We start from the raw sequence: 17,826 nt of genomic DNA on the forward strand, positions 1-17,826 counted from the left end.
AGACAGCATCTTCAACAAGTGGTGCTGGTCGAACTGGATTGCTGTTTGTAGAAGAACGCAAATAGATCCATCTATATTTATCACCATTCATGAAACTCAAATCAAAATGGATCAATATAAGACCAGATATCTAATAGAAAAGAAAATGGAGAACAGTCTTGAACTCATTCTCACAAGAAAACCTCTCTAGACAGGACACCGAGAGCACAGGCACTAAGAACAACAACAAGCAGGCCTCATGAAAATGAACGCTTCTATATGGCAAGAGGCACCATCATTCAGGAGAAATGAGAGGTTACAGAATGGGAAGAGATCTATACATTCAATAAAGGCTTAATATCTAAAATATATGAAGAACTAAAGAAACTGAACATCAGGAAAACAATCTACTTTAAATGAGATAAAGAATTAAACAGAGTTCTCAAAAGATTAAACACAAATAGCTGAGAAATACTTGAAGGAGTTTTCAACATCCTTAGAGATGTTGATTGAGGAAAGGCAACTCAACACTACTCTCAGGTTTCACCTTATACCAGTCAGAATGGCCAAGATGAGTAAAACAAAGAGAGCCCATGCTGGTGAGGGTGAGGAAAAAGAGTCACTTATCCATTGCTGGTACAGCCACTGTGGAAATCAGTGTGGCAGTCCTCAGAAAGTTGAGTATAGATCTACTTCAATATCAAGCTATGTCACTTTTAGGCATAGCCTAAGAACTCAACATTCTACTACAGGGACACTTGCTCATTTGTGCTCATTGCTGTCCCCTTCATAATAACCAGAAATTAGAAACAGCCTAGACATCCATCAACAGACAAATAATCATGAAAATGTAGTAAATTTACACAATAGAAAGTTATGGAAAAGTCATGAATTTGTAGGTAAATGGATGGAGCTAGAAAAACTCATCTGGAGTGAGGTAACCCAGACACCAAAAGACAAATATGGTTTGTATTCTCTTACATGTGGATATTAGTTTTTACGCCTTCAATAGACATATTACAATCCTATAACCACAGTGTTTGGGTATAGAGTAAGCAACAAGAGGAGAAGGAAGGATTGCTAAAGGAAGAGGAAGCTGCTTAAAACATATACATAGAAGTGGAGTCACCAAATAACAAGGGAGACAATGCTCCTATTAGATATCTTCCCATCAACTGAAACTTCCAGGGCCAGGAATGAGTTACATCTGTTCCAGTCATTGACCAAAGCGGTCCCATGGAAACCCCCAAACATCCCAGACTATTGCCAAGGCCATTGGTGGAACTCTGCAAACTGTTGGTAAAGCCCTATTGCTGACGATAGCACAATCTCCTTGAACACAGAGAAGTTTGTTGCTACTGACTAGTGTTTATGGTGCTAAAGGGTACTCTGCATGCTACCCGAGGAAAAAGGTAACCATCACCAGCTACAAATCCTTTGATCTATCACGGTGACTTGCTTGAATGATACATTGATGTAATAGTGACACAAACATTGTAGGAGTAACCAACCAAACTCTGGATGGATTTATGGACCACTCCATGAGATGAAATCCATGCCTGACCCTGCTCAGATGACCAAGAAACTGAGACTAGATAGGTCATAGGCCTGAGGGAAAATCAAATACTGTTGTTCTGCTAAAGAAAGAAAGAGAGGAGGGAGGGAGGGAGGGAGGGAGGGAGGGAGAGAGAGAGAGAGAGAGAGAGAGAGAAAACGACTCCTAATGACATTCTTCTGCAGTCATAAATCAGTGCCTTACTAAGCCATTATCAGAGACGCTTCCTCCTGCAGTAGATGGTATCTAATATGGAGAACCATGACTGGACAATATGCAGAGAGTAACAAGATCATGAAACATTCAGTCCTAAACTGGATGGCTCCATCAAGTCTCTCCCCTTGGAGCTCAGGGAACAATTTGGAGAAAAGGCAGACAAATTATAAGACTCAGAGGGGATGGATGACATCAGAAACTGTCTCTCGGATACAACCGGACTGACACACATGAGCAGAGGCACTGCACAGGTTCAAGTCAGATGGGTCCCAACACATAGAGAGGGAAGTGGGCATGGGCTCCCATGCCTAAGCAAGAAACTATAATTGACAATGCTTACAAAGGAAAAATCTGTTTTCTCCAATGGAGTCTCATGACACCTAAGGACAGGCTGCATGCCAGGCCATAGCTGGCCAACAAGAAGTGAACTCAATGGTGTTTGTGTAGATTTTTTGTCTTATATTGCTTTGTTTGACATTTTTTTACCTTACTGGTCTTTGCTTATATATTACAGTTTCCAATTGTGTGTCTGTGTTTTTATGTCTCTCTCTCTCTCTCTCTCTCTCTCTCTCTCTCTCTCTCTCTCTCTCTGTGTGTGTGTGTATGTGTATTTCTTGTGCTTTTTCATTGTTTTGTGAATCCATTTTCTTGTTTTTATTTACCTCATGGTTTTCTGAAGAGAGAGAAGCTGAATGTGTTTCACTGTGCTGGGGAAACAACTGTCTTTGGTTGTCTTGTGTTTGTGGAAAAAACAACAACATCAACAACAAAAAGGGCTTCAGACTTATGTACATCATTTGGTATTTGTAAGAATATGTTTTTCTTAATGTTTTCTAAGTATGTCTGGATTTTTGGTGTCATATTCAAAGTTGCATGAAGCATAGTGTTTTACTATCAAAAAGCTATTTTCTTTTCAGAAAAAAAAAACCCTACATGTCCTACTTGAACTCCAGCAGGGGTGCTGGTTTGACATTTTCTGAATTACTGAGCACATGGAATTTTTTTTTACAGCCTCTCCCCTTGTAAGGGCAACGTGTGAGCTAAGGACTGTTTTTGGTTTTACTCTTTCTTTCTTTCTTTCTTTCTTTCTTTCTTTCTTTCTTTCTTTCTTTCTTTCTTGTTAAAGGGAGATTTTATTTTTTTATACTTTTTAATTTTTTAAATCCCTCTCATTTTAATTGTTTGGATAGGAAGTGTTATACATTTTTTTCTCCACTCCCCTCCCCTCCTCCACTCTCCAATTTCACCCTTCCCCTCCTCCACCATCACTCTCAATTTACTCAAGAGATCTTGTTCTTTTTCCCCTTCCTAGGCAGATCCATGTATGTCTCTCTTAGGGTCCTCTTTGTTACCTAGGTTCTCTGGGATTGTGGCCTGTAGGCTGGTCATTCTTTGCTTTATGTCTAATATCTACTTATGAGTGTGTATATATTATAAAATTTCGTTCTGGGTCTGGGTTACCTCATGCATCCCTGGACTGTGACCGACCCTGATGATGTACATCTGAATTCAGAGGCTTGCATAGGGCAGGTGCATCTGCTGCAAAGTAGGCTCACATCACCTTTAAGACACCTTTTCCTTAAAGTTATAAAAACACAGGGATCTACTCATTTTTAAGTGTTGGTATCTTTTGAAGCACAGTCTCAGATCACAGAAGCAAAAGGCAGTTCCATTCTGTTCCTCCCTGTGCGTCTGGGACCTATTGACAGAAACTGTTTCATATGGTTTGAAGTCTTTCCAGATCAGACTGCGTTGTGCAGATAGGTTCATAGTGAAAATCAGACTGCGTTGTGCAGGTAGGTACATAGAGAAGCAAGCACACATAAAGCTTTCTCACCTCTTGGCAGGTTTTGTTTCTCTACATTTAAGACACTCGATCTGACACTTAATTTTCCTGGAAATTCGCTAAATGTGCTTTCCTGTCCACACGAAGCAATTATACAAAATAGTGGAAACTGTTCATGGCATTATTTAAAGTATAATGTTTGCTTTTAGTTACTTATTAGATTATGTTCTAGACAGGCTTTCTCTGTAGCTTTGGAGCCTGTGCTAGGAACTAGGTCTTGTAGATCAGGCTGGCCTCGAACTCACAGAGATCCACCTGCCTCAGTCTCCCAAGTGCTGGGATTAAAGGCCTGTGCCACCACTCCCAGCCCCTTTAAGAGACAAGCCCTGCCCACTCTCCCCACTTCTGCTTCCTCCAGCCTGCAATCTTCACCCCCACCCCGCCTCTGGTCCTACTTCTGAAGAGGTAACTGCTGCTTTTCTCTCTTTTCTCTGCCCTCTCTTTCTCTCCCTCTCTCCCCCTTCCTCTTCCCCTTCCCTTCCAGAACCCACTAAATAAACTGCACCCAAACTCTCTCTGCATGGCGTGTCTATCCTCCTCTCACCCATGGAGGCCACCACTGCTCCTCGTAGGACCTGCCTGCCCCCACTTGGGACACAACACATCACAGCACCATGGCCAGATGCTGGCCAACAGGGAACTGCTGTTCCTTGGGTAACCTCTGGGTCACCTGCTGCTGCCCCGCTCAGCACACCTGCTGCTTTTTAGGACCATAACATTATGAATTGGTGTGACTTTCAGAAGATAAAACAAATGTGGTTTTCTATGTGATAGGATAGTATTATTGGAATGTAGTAGACTGTGTGCCTCTGGTGTGAACCCACCTATGAAGATTTTTAAAGATGTACTTCACAAATGTGAAGTCTGGGTAGAGCTGGTCTCAGAAAAGGAAGTATTTATGATATTATAAAATTTAGAGCGGGTGATGGTGGCACACGCCTTTAATCCCAGCACTTGGGAGGCAGAGGCAGGTGGATCTCTGTGAGTTCGAGGCCAGCCTGGTCTACAAGAGCCAGTTTCAGGACAGGCTCCAAAGATCCAGAGAAACTCTGTCTCAACCCCCGCCCTCCAAAAATAGGCCACAGGAACTGGAATATTTCTTAGTATAGAAATTTAATAAGAACCAAACCAGGGACAATCGGGTTATCTGGAAAGCTACCATTGCAGCTCCTCTGAGTGCTGAGGCTGGAGAATTGTTGCTTAGGTTCTCAAGATGTTGTTGATCCTTTTCTTGTATTTTTGTTTTAGTTTTGAAAAAATAACTTGCACTTAAATACTGTGGCTTATAGAGAGAAAAATTAAAATCATCCAAAACACAGATCCTTAAATTCCCCTACACCCCTGCTGGCTTTATTTCTGAGTACAGTCCCTAGGCCCAAGCTGGCCTAGCATTTTAGTGACCTGTTGAGCTTTTAGGGCTCAACAGGTCACTAATGTTGTGGTATAATGTCCCGCTGACCTGGCACCAGAGAGATAGCAAGCAGCCTCCACTAGCCAGGATTATATCAAGCCTGGCTGCAGAGTTTCTGCACAGCCCCTAGGCCTTCCTTTGTGTTACAAATATATTTTGTTGTCCTATGTGAATCTTGACTGAGAGTGTCCCATGGATACAAAGCCTATTCAAAACTTGGAACCTCATGAATCAGGTATTTGCAGCTGGCATTGTACTGTCGGAAGCTTCTATCAGTTTGTTTTGAGATATGGAAATCTACTAGCTAACTGTAATGTGGGGAAAAATAAGGATGCTGGGAGGTGAAGGGAAGGCTTCAGTTCACCGAAACTGAGTCCCCTGCAGGTGCAGAGGCTAAGTATATCCTCCTGTGTCTCTGAGTCTTCATGTCATGGACACACGTGCACCCACACACCCATGCTGAAATGTTCGCGAAACTGTGTTGATACTATTTACCTTTCTGTACCTCTTATGTAACTAAACCTGATTCTTGATTTCTGCTTCCTCATTGGCTGGCCTCTGTCGTTTTGGGGTGTTTTGTTTTTAACATTTGTCTCCCTGTGTTGCCTCTTCTTTCCTGACTTGTTGAAGTTCTCGCAATGGGCACAACCCTTGTACATCTGAACAAAGCTGATGATACAGAACACCATGGAAGCCGAAGCTGGAGTTGAAGGAGCGACACTCCCAGTGTCTACAATGAAGGGGACATGTCTTCAGAATACTGAACTTTCCTTTTAAGGGAAAATTACATTTCACGAAATTTGTCTAAGGTCATTGTTTTACAATGATAAGGCATTCACGTGTTTCTCGGGGCTGAGTTAGGCTCTGTGTAGTCAACAGACTATCAATGCCACTCTGATGGTGCTGATTCCGGGTCTGCAGAGGTTCACAGTGTCTACCATGTGGGAACTTTCAAGACTCGTTCAGATAATCTTGCTAAGAAGTATTCTGCACGTCCTAGAGGTGTTCTACTATCTTCTCTCAACTCTGCTGTGTGAACAGTGCTCTGTGAAGTGTGAGTTTCCTTGTTCCATCAGTTGTACTAGTTTTCATGTGGCTATTGTCTGGGCAAGACTTTTGATTTTGTTTTCCCTAAAAATATGTCCATGACTGTACCAATCTGTCGTATTCAGAATACTATGATGCCACGGCCATTTCTGTAGAATGAGTGTTTGCAAGTTCGTATCTTCTCCTACTTGTGTGTTTATGTGAGCACTTGCCACACCAACTCCAATGCCGTCTGTGTGACATGACATATGTCATTATACCAGATGGGAGCTACGTGTCCTATGGGACTAGGCTTCCTGGAGGTCAATGGCAGATAGTCCAGTATTAGCCACTGCTGAGGCATAAACGGGTTTCTCTATTAGCTGGCTATGCGGGATATGAGCTTTGCACAATTTCTTTCATAATAATGATAGTCTTTATATATACAAGGCAAGGATCATTCTCTTCAGGAACAGCTCTGGGATAAGGAAGCACAGTATGGGAATGTATAAGACTACAGCAGAACCTTTGTCATACACGGGGTGTATGATGAGCAAGGGAATACACACAGACAAAATATTGTATACATAATAAATAAAGATTTAAAAAAAAAGACCCTGCTTCTCCCACGGTCTCAGTGGCTCCCCTGAGCTGGTCCATGGCAAGCGCTGAGATCAGACACACTCTGGAAGAGTCCCCTGGTGTACCTGCCTGCACATGACTCTCCAGATTATCTGGGTAGGCCCTAGGGAATTCTGCTCTTAGATAGGGGAGGAGGGCTGAAAACGCAAGTTCCCTCTGCCATGTATGTGCCACAACTGGCACATACAAACCAGTATTCTGTAAATTTGGTTACTCTTTGATTGTACATAGTGTTTTTAAAAGAAATATATAGTATTTTTATTTAGGTACCTCCAAACTTGAACTCGTCTCTGTGAAGCACTGTAAACGATGCATTTTTCTTTTGAGTACCATCACAGCTGTACAGAGGTTTTCACCGGTTCTATTTATCTACTGTTACTGGTAAGCATGTAACACTGACTTTATCCTATGTATAACTGGCATTTCAAATAAGTGATGTATATAGGAGAAAGAGAGGAGAGAGAGAGAGAGAAGGCATGTAGATGGATAGGTGGAAAGATGGGGGCAATCTGGGAGGAAATGGGGGAAGGGAAACAATCAGAATACGTTGTATGAATTTTCAATAATAACAAAATAAAATAAAACATGGAGTCACTTGGCTTCTATGGTTACTAACACACACACACATACTAACAAAAGGAGGAGGAGGAAATAAACAAAAAAGATGCTAAAAATAAGTATGAACAAGATAAAGTTCTGTTCAGCCAAAAATATAACAGATCTAAGATATTCCACTTCTCTTATAATATTTATTTTAATTATAGGTATGTGTATCAAACTGTGCACATGAGTGCAGGTGCCCACAAGGCCAGGAGAGGGAGTCAGACCCTCTGGAGCTGAAGTCAGGCTTCCTGACAAGAGTGCGGGAACTGAGCTCGTATCCTCCACAAGAGCAGCACTCACTCAACCACAGAGCCATGTCTCCGTCCCCCAAACTGCCACAGCTGGACACAGCTGGAGGAGCTCTTTGGCTGTAAACAACTAAAAGACTCATACATAGAGGAAACCACTATTTCCAGATACTGGACCACAGGCAGACTAAAACTTTGGGCCAAGTTAGGGAGCTGGGAAGCAAATGGGGAGCCCGTGGCCCCATGGCGTTTTTTCTGAAGGTTCTTCCACAGGACAGGGAAGATAGCATTAACCTAGGTATGGTATTCTACCCATGCTGGGGAAAGAGAACATTGCAGCTTGTGGGCAGAGTATGACGAGACCAGAAGACAGACAGACAGACAGACAGACAGACAGACAGACAGAGATCCAGAAACCTGCATGAGATTCCTTGTGCATGGATAGAATGCTCCACAGGCACCAACAGAGAGTTACTGAGGGTCTCATCCTAAGGTGAGCAGAACATAGAATCCCTGTAAAGATTAGAGAGATGAATGGGAGGATGGAGCAGAGACCCCACACCCCAGAAAACAAGGAAGAGAAACAGGATCTGCACCAGAAGAAACCCATGGAACACTGGGGTGACCTAAAAAGGCCCCAGAGTTGTTGTAGCCCCTACTGCTGTCGGCACAGTCACAGCAGAGCCTGTGGGAAAGTGTGTCTGTAGGAACAGAAAGACCCTGAGGGGAGGAGAGCCAGGCCAGAGAGACAGGAGTGTGAAGGCAGCCACAGGGACGAACGAGTACTAAGTTTCTGTCCATTCAGGGGGTGTTTATTTAAGACCTGGTTGGGCAGGCATGTTGGGGTACTGAGGGGACACAAGCATGCAGGGCTTATCTTTAAGAAGTCATCTCGCTGAAGGGGCCACAGGAGGCAAGCGTGTTTCACATGATTAAACAACGCGACAGCACAGGACCCAAGGAGCTCTGCAGCGAGTCCAGAGCTCTGGGAGTCTCGAGAAGGAACAACTCTGCTCTGGCCCATTCAGGCCACAGCCTGACCTGTGGACTTCTCGCACACCCAGGGGTAGGCAGCCCCACAGATCATGTCATTCCACGTTTGCTTCATGTGGACACAGTCTTCAAACTCCCCATTCGGATGTCTCCAGTTGTCGGGCTGATTTTTTCCCCAAAACCTGGAAGAAAATGGCTTTACTCTGCTAGAGAAGTCAGTATTCCTTCCCGTGCATAAAGACAGACCTCAGGATGGGGACAGGACTGGAGCCAGAGCAGCCTGCTGAGTGACCCTGCTGAAACTGCCCTCCCTCTGATCCAGGCTCTGCAGGAGCATCCTCCACAGAACTCAGGCTCTGAGCCTCGGAGGCTCTCGGAGGCTCTCGGAGGCTCTGCGCTCCATCGACAAGGGCAAGGGCCAAGTAAGGGAGAAACAAATGAACAAATGAAATCAGAAAAACAAGAAGACAACTGGTCTGCCAGCCCCAGGGCCTGTCCTTTCCTGATATTCTTTTGTTGGCCTCATAGGGCCACATACCACATGTCATATCACACACCATAGACATTGCACATCACACATGTCACACTCATCACTCACACCAGATATATCACATAGAAAACCACACATATATGCTACATGCACACACCACAATACACTCCATATGTCACACATGCACACACAAAACTAACACTCAGTGGACAGGACCATACACATAGGACAGTAAAGCCTGCCCAGTCTGCAACAGTGGTTCCATGGCTTCTGCTGACTCCGCCTACTCTCTCTATCTATATCTCTTCCAGTCTGGTTATATTCTGCCAAGCCATTGGCCAAAAGCAGCTTCTTTATTCATTAACTAGTAAAAGCAACACATATACAGAAAGACTTCCCATACCACAAGACAGTGCCCAAACAGTGCTAGACAGAGTTAGACTCACCCATTGCTCTGGTATTGGTTAAATGGTGTTCCATCCACCCAGCGCCAGTCGCCCTCAATGCCATGGTCAGTGAGCCCGATCCAATGGTACTCGTTACTTGTGAACTTTGCCAGGAATTCCTGCACAAAGGAGGCAGGGCTGTGAGGAGCTGACTCCCTGGACCATCCCTTCCCTGACCCCTTAGCAGGAGGCCCTTCTCAGTGCAGGGGCTTTGAGAACCTTCCATGGTTTATACAGTATCTAGGGTAGCAGGTAAGTCCCTCTGGAAGCACAGCTTCCCCATATTGGCTGCCTTGAATAACTCTCACCCCTGAGAAGGAGTGTGGCTTTGCTGGGACAGAAGTTCTCGTCATAGTTTATTCTGTAACAAGTCCTGAGAGAGCGGCAAGGAAGGGATAGTTCTGCAAGTTGAACTAAAGTGAATCATACAAAATCCTCTGCTAGCTTAGGGAGCTCCTTCCAGGCCCTGAGCAGAAGGCCTTCTAAGGACAGTATCTAAGGTAGCAGGACTTTGAGAGTCCCCAGGTGGTTAGCAGTGAGCCAAGCTCCCAGAGGGCCAGAGTCTCCTTTCCATCAGCCTTCCTCAACCACTGAGTATACCCATGCAGACTGCTGCCCAGAGGGGAAGGCTGGCAGGAGCTGAGGGAAAGCAAGAGAGGCACATCCCTGAAACTGAAGAGTGGGACAAACGTCTTTTCCTCCCCTCCTGATGGCATCTGCTGGGCCCTGGTCCTCCCCAGAAGGTTGTCCTCCTTTTCTGTGCAGGTGGCAGTAGCTGCTGTGCTTCCTCCTCGGGACAGAGTTCTCTTAGGAGTCCAGTAAATAGTTCTTCCTCACTGATGGGGACATGAAGAGCCCCACCGCCCATTAGGAGGACAAAGGGCTAAGTTTGTGTGTCCCTAAACGTTCACCACCCCTTAGCCTGCCCCAAGCCTGCAGCTCTGACCTTCTCTTCCTGAGAAGTCACTGATGCCAGGTGCGCTCCTTGGGACATGCAGAAATTTTCCGCCTCATGCCATGACTTCTTCTCATGAGAAAAGTAATACAAGCTTCCACGGAAGACCATCCAGCCCTGCAGGATCAGCTGGAGAAGCTGATCTAGAACAGAGGTCAGGAGAGGGAGGATGAAGATCAGAAGCAGACAGTGATGCCCCAAAGTCAGCCTCTACTGTCTCAGGTCTGACCTTGAATGGCCACAAGCCTTGGCAATTCCCAATGCTCCGTGCTCTAGGAGCGGGGCTGGGACGCAATTCCCCAGTCCCATGCCCTATCCTAAAGGCCATCTTCCAAGACACCTAGGTGTCTCTGTCTCAGCTTTGTCACCCATCAACGCTCTCTGCAGATGGCTGCTTTCTTGTATGCAATATTCTCCCGCTCATAACTGTCACAGGCCAGGTCAGTCTGCTTCTAGTCCTGCAACTCACAAGTTAACCTCTTTCACTTCCTGACTTCATCCCCACCCACAGACTCTAACACAACCCCACATTCTCTAGAATAATTTTCAAACTGAAGAAGACAAGACAGGATGAAGACACAGCTTACATTTTTTAATTTATTTATTAGAAGGCTGTCACATGCATGTGACCCAGCATGTGTGTGCAAACCAGGAGACAGCTTGCACGAAGCAGTCCTCCCTTCCCACGATGTGGGCTCTGAGGATCAAATTCAGGTTGCCAGTCTTGGTAACAAGCGCTTTACCTGCTGAGCCCCCTGGCCCACCCAGGAAGAAGGCACTTTTAATCAGGCGGAAACATCAATGACAGCACAAGAACCAAGGTCTCCATGAAAGAGGGTGAATGTGTGAAACAGGGATTCGCGATATGTGGTCCCAACCTGGCTGAGCCAGTACCGTCAGGAAACTGGCTAGGATGCGTGCTCAGTCTCTGTTCAATCCCAAACACACTTTAGCACACACCATGCATGCATGGCTGTGCCTGCTCTGTGGGTGATTCTGGCATTTGTCTGAGATCTAAGGTTAAAACGGAGATAGTCAAATTGTACCCCAGCAGCCTCTTCTCCAAAAGCGAAGCCCTGTGGTCTCTGTGGCTAATTCCTCAATATGGCAGCAGGAAGCAGTTAGACAGAGACCTTAGAACGCAGAAATCAAAAATGCTCTCTGTTTTGCACTTAAAGAAAAAGTTCAAGGGTTTGGGAGGTGGCTTGATCAATGATATGGCTGTTGCTCAAGCATGGGGAACTAGTTCAACTCCCAGCACCCACATAAAAGTCCAGTGTGGGACATGGTGTGCCTATAGTCTCTGTGTTGGGAGGTGAAGACAAGTGAGACTCTTAAGCTCATTGGCCAACCAGCTTAATGGAATTGGTCAGAAACATTGTCTCCAAAATTAAGGTGAGGAGGGCTATCGATGTAGCTCACTGGATAGAGTGCTAGCCTATTTTACAGAAAGTGCTTAGTTCTGGCCACGGAACTGCATAAACCAGGTACAGGAGGGCACTTCTGGATTCCCAGAACTCATGGAGATAAAGGCAGGAGGATAAGAAATTCAAAGTCATCCACGGTTAGATAGCAAAACTTAAAGACAACCTTAGGAATAAGAGACTGTCTCAAGGATAAAATGAAAGATAGATGATAGATAGATAGATAGATAGATAGATAGATAGATAGATAGATAGATAGATAGGTAGATAAGAGCTATATAAGACAGATTGAGTGGGAAAAGGCTAAGAAAGATAATCTGGCCTCTATATTCATGTGCAATCATATGTAATGTGTACATACATTGCACACACTGAAGAGGAAGAGGAGGAAAGTTGAAGACATGGCTGTTAGTCTGACTGCTACTAGATTCACTTATCAGATTTTCCTAAAGTCCTGATCTTCCTCCCCAGATTTTGAGGTAAACAAAGAAGCTAAAGGGTTAAAGGCCATCATCCTCCCCAGAGGCTACATCTCCCAGGATTTATTCTCTCTCTCTCTCTCTCTCTCTCTCTCTCTCTCTCTCTCTCTCTCTCTCTCTCTCACACACACACACACACACACACACACACACACAAAATTTTCTCACTTACTCTGAGTTCTCTGCACCTGCTCCTGTGAACCCACAGCTTCCTGCAGGCCTCCTAGGCGACTCTGTTCCCCCTGTATCTTGGCAGTGAGAGTTTTGGTAGCCTCCAGATCTGTTTTCAAACTCTGCAAGTCTGCCTTGGCCTTCTGCAGATTGCTCTGTAGCATCTGGATCTTGGATTTCAGATCTGCAACATCCGCCATTTCTCCTCTAAGGGTCTGTAACTCTTTGCTGGTGTCCTTCAGCTGATCACTGACAGCCTCGATGTGGGAGGTAAAGGAACTGGTGCTTTTCAGCTCAGCTTTTAACACCTGGATCTGGGCATCTGTCTGCTCCAGGTGGCCGTTCGCCTTTTGTGTCTGGGCAGTGACTGTTTGCAGGTCTTTCCTTAATAAACTCATTTCATCACCAGCCCTCTCCAGATGATCTCTAATGGCCTGGATCTCAGCACTAGTGTTGTCCACACTATGCTGGAGAAAGATCTGGGTGTGGGAGCTGAGGTCATTGAAACTCTGCAGACTTCTCCTCAAGGCCTGGATTTCAGTCTGGGCTTCCTCCAGACCTTTGCCCAGGATGTGGAGATCAGCACTGGTGTTTTCTGTGCTGCTCTTTAAGAGACCTTGGGTCTGGGAAGTCATAGCATTTGCCTTTTCAAAATCTCCTCTCAGACTGTGGATATCAGCACTGGCCGACTCCAAGGAGATTCTCAGTGCCTGGGTCTCCAAAGCCAAGGAACCTGAGTCCTTCAGCACACCTTTTGCCTGCTGGATGTCAGCACTGGCATCCTCCAGGTGGTCCCCGAGCAACTGGACCTGAGAACTAACGTTCTCCACTCGGTACTTCAGCATCTGTATCTCCTCGTACCACGTGTTAGAATTCTCAACATAGTCCCTAACCCTCTGGGCAGCCTCTTGCTTTTCTGCCATGCTTCCAGAGCGGGGATGATCTGAAAAGAGGAAACAAGGGGTGCCATTGAAGCCCAGTATGTAGGGAAGTTCAGATGGCAAATCAGAATGTTCCAGAATATTCTAGGTTATAAGTTAATACTGTCAACTTGGAAGGATCTAGAATCACCCAGAAGACAAACCTCTGGTTGTGTCTATAAGATAACTTCCAGAAAGGTTTGACTGAGATGTAAAGACCCACCCTGAATGTGGGCTGTACCAATCCATGGACTTGGGGGGAGGGGGTCCTAGACGGAATAAAAAAGAGCAAGAGCTGAGCGCTAGTGTCATAGCTCTCTCCTTCAACTCCTGCTTCCATGCCTTCCACCTTCTGGCCATGCTGAACAGTCCTTCAAACTGGAAGCCAAGACAAACTCCTCCTTAAGCTGCTTTTGTAACATGTGTGTTGCAGCAGATATATTAGATAGCAGATACATTAGATACATTAGATAGCAGATTCATTAGATACATTAGATAGCAGATTCATTAGATACATTAGATAGCAGACACATTGGATACATTAGATAGCAGACACATTGGATACATTAGATAGCAGACACATTAGATAGTAAACACATTGGATGCATTAGATAAACCTCCAGACACAGCTCTAAGTGTTCCGAGGGCAGCCCACGGATCCTGCAGCTTCCTAGACTGAGGGGATGGATCGCCCAAGGATGCAGATCTAAAATCAAGATGGGTGGAGAGAAAGCTGACTGCTGCACACACATGAAGGAATAGGAAAAATTGAAGTTCTGGCCTGGGTTTAATTCCCAGCACTACTCACGATCATATAACTGAAAAGGGACTGAAAAAGGAAAGAACATAAATTTTTGATCCCTTTTTTAAATGACACTCTATAACTAAACTGCTCTTTAGTCATGACAAGGAGGAGCTACTTGAAGGTCAAGTCAGGAGAGAATCGGAGGGATTATCAAGGCTACAAGTAAACTCAGGGAGGTGGGGATGGGAACAGTGATGGTGAATTGACTCCTTGCCTTGACTATAGAGTTGGTTTCTGAACACACTTCTTCACCAGGATTTATCAGAGTGTAGGTTTTAAGAATGTGCCCAACATTTACAACTACGATAGCTCAATAAAGCTGTGCTTAAAACAGAACAATTTGGAGCTTGGGGATATAGCTCATTTGAGAGAATACTTGTTTAGTTTGCACAAGGTTATGGGGTCCATCCCCCGGCACCATAAAATCTGGGCATAGTGCTGTACACCTGTAATTCCAGGATTAGAGAGGTGGAGGCAGGAGGGTCCAAAGCTTAATTTCATCCTTAGCTTTTTTATTTGAAATCAACCTGGACTGCATGAGGCCCTGTATCAAAAATTAAAATGGTTCAAAGGATGTTCTTTAAAGGAGGAAAGCGGGAGGCAGAACTAAGATGTGGCCATAGAAGCTGAACCCAGGCCTGGCACGACAGGCTGCCCCACGCCAGCTAGGGGCCAGAAAGAGGGAGGGGCACCAAGGACCACCCCACACAGCTTCCCTGCAAGCTTCCATTCTCTTGAGTCATTTCAAAGCACGATGGGCTCCAGGTCTGGGCCGAGGTAGGTGGTAAATTGTTGTTTCAGAGAGCATGAAGGCCCAGAGGCCTGCCCTTTGGGTCTCTTGGGATCTTTGCACAGAAAGGAAAATTCATGGTGGCTCAGGTCACCTGAGAACTTACCCACTAGAAAAAGAGCCAGGAGAGAGAAGAACACAGCCATGAGTGTCAAGAAGGCCTGGACAAGCCTCAACATCCTGGAAGCCACGGGAACAGTTGGTATAGGGTCCCGCCCTGCAGAGGAGAAGACAAGGCCTGTGGGGATGAGGGTTGGGAGGGCTAGGACTGTCGCTCTCTGGAACAGTCCTCTAGCTTGTCCATTAGAGATGAGAACAGCCACCATGTTCTCACAGGGGAGCTACAGGCAGGAATAGGAAGCACTCTCAGTGGACCAGGCAACAGCCAACGATCAGCGGCTCACACCTCACAGAAAGCTGTAGTGGACAAACAAAATATCAGCAACTCACATCCGACAGAAGCTGTAGTGGTGTCTAGACAGAAAACCTGCCCCAGAGGGTGTGGCTACAGAAGTATGATCAGAAACAAAGAAGAAAGTGAAGGAGGGGGGAAATGAAAAGGAGGCCCATGGCAGGGCCCAGACCTCCAGGTCCCAGTTTTGTTAACAAACCTGACTGAAAGAAGCAGGATAGCCCCTGGGATGGATGGTTGCGTTCCTGGAGCCTCACACAGAACTTGAATTGTTGCCACAGGGGCCCTTGCCTTCTTGGCACTGCGGTTAAGGGGCAAGGGTACACCCACTAATGACCTCAGAAACCACCAGCCCCAGAGGACATGGGGGTAGGCAGTATTCAAAGCTGGGGTTCAAAACCAGGCCATTTGAACTTAAAGTGCACCCTTTTCTTCCCTCGGGTTACTGTACTTCAAAGCAGGGGCTTTGAAGGTTCCATACAGAGGCCCGGGCTCTCGAGTTCTGGGCATCTGTGGACCCATTTATTTCACCCTGACGAAGGTGAGGATGAGAGGAGTTTCTGGACTGGCAAGGATGGTGTCAGAGGGCAGGGTACAGGCGGGAACCCTAAGTGTCCTCACCTCCGGGCTGTAGGGAGACATACTGGTTGTCTTTGCAGAATCGAGCCACATCTCCATTCAACTCTGCCTCCTTCATCCTCTGGCGCTGCTCCTGCCACCGGGTCCCCCAAAGGCCTGTCCTGTGAGCCGGCAGCAGTGGGAGCTGAGACAACTGGCTTATGTTCTCTGAGGAGGTCATGACCACTCCCCAGCCCTGCCTCCTTCCTTCTGACTCTGCAGAAACTCTGTGTCACCCCTGTCCCCTCCTCCTGGAGGACCAGAGGCCAAGAGCCCAGCAGCCCTCTTCCTCTCTGCCCCGCCCCCCCTCAGTGTGCCTCAGAGTCACATACCCCGATCCTCTTCAGTGGGGTCTGGGTCAGGCACCAAGGAAGGGTAGATTACAGAGGAACATTCTTGTGGAGCTGAGCAGATGCTCAGTCAGTGAACCGCTTGCCGTACAGCATGACGACCAGAGTTTGGCTACCCAGCACACACATGGCAGCATATGCCTGTAGTCACAGGGCTGGGGAGGCAGAGGCAGGAAGATCCTTAGCACTTTCTCGTCAGCCTGCCTACTTGAATCAGTGAGTACAGGGTTCAGCGAGAAATTTGTTTTCAATAAAGGTGGAAAGAAAATAGGGAAGACAGACCATATTGACCTCTGATTTCCGTCAGGCTTGAGGTAGCACTCGGGAGGCAGAGGCAGGAGGATCTCTGTGAATTCGAGGCCACCCTGGTCTACATACGTGAGTTCCAGGGCAGCCAAAGTCACATAGTTAGACCTCATCTCAAAAACAAATAACAGTCAGTGCATGAGGTGGGGGAGATTTGCAGCAGGGCAAAGTGTAGGTGACTGACCACCCAGAACTCTGGAACTTTGCAGACAGATCATAGAAAAAGCCCTGAGATGCTTTAATTTGGTCTTTGACTGGGTCCTGGTCTAGAGTTCCTGCAACCCTGACTCCTGAGTGACAGGAATGCCCCTGGCTGTTCATACTGTGCTTCCTCTGAGCACACCTGAGTTCACATTGGTGAGATGATTCAGACTCTCTCTAGATAGCCTCTGATCCCAGAAAGACTAGAAACCTCCGCATCCCTCCCCCACTCTCAGACATCCCTGTTAGAGGCACTTCAAAGGGAGACACAAGAATTCTAATACCTAATAGAAAATAGGGCTCAGGCTACGACTCAGTTGGTAGAGCACTGTCTGACACACATAAGGCCCTGGCTTCCATTCCAACCTGCCTTTAAACGGGTGTGGGGTTCATGTCAAAGATCATACAACTCAGGAAACAGTGACAGGAAAGAATCGGAAGTTCATAGTCATTCCCAGCTGCATAGTGACCTTGAGACCAGTCTGGGACACACAAGACCCTGTCTCAAACAAACAAATAAAAAACTTAAACAAGAAAATAAAGGAAGGATCAATCCCACCCTGACTCCTCAGACACAGAAGTTCGGTGCTCAGGACCTGCTAAACCTTAGCCCAGGTCTTTCCATCAACTCTAATACTCTACCTAGTGTTTATATAGTTCCATGATTTGTTCTAGGGAACCACCAAAACTGAGAGAATGCTATTGGCTATAATACAGGCAAAAGAGTGAGTCCCTTGGCAACCTAACAGTCCCAAGTTTCTAAAGTGGAGGCAGACTTGTGGGATAGAGTTCTCAGACTGGGAGATCTCTGCTATCTTGCAGAGTTAGTGTTGCAGGAGATTTGTTTGTGCTCTTGCTCAGAAACCGCCACCGAAGTCCGATGGAGAGCTGGGTCCACATTCAGAGCAACCGAGTGAACCATAGAGTTTTGGAGGACTCG

The 17,826-nt window shown here is 46.1% G+C and overlaps 1 protein-coding gene across 1 annotated transcript; it reads right to left on the minus strand.

Annotated features, from left to right (window-relative positions):
• Positions 1–8,550: 8,550 nt before the first annotated feature.
• On the minus strand, positions 8,551–16,108 carry Clec4f (C-type lectin domain family 4 member F). Its single transcript, XM_057768018.1, has 6 exons — positions 16,033–16,108; positions 15,106–15,216; positions 12,486–13,427; positions 10,402–10,553; positions 9,456–9,574; positions 8,551–8,701 (listed from the first exon to the last, which is right to left on the minus strand). The coding sequence occupies exons 1-6, from the start codon at positions 16,106–16,108 to the stop codon at positions 8,551–8,553; spliced, it is 1,551 nt and encodes a 516-aa protein (XP_057624001.1).
• Positions 16,109–17,826: the final 1,718 nt, after the last annotated feature.

Source organism: Chionomys nivalis, chromosome 1 (assembly GCF_950005125.1).
Source record: "Chionomys nivalis chromosome 1, mChiNiv1.1, whole genome shotgun sequence".
Lineage (NCBI taxonomy): Eukaryota > Metazoa > Chordata > Mammalia > Rodentia > Cricetidae > Chionomys > Chionomys nivalis.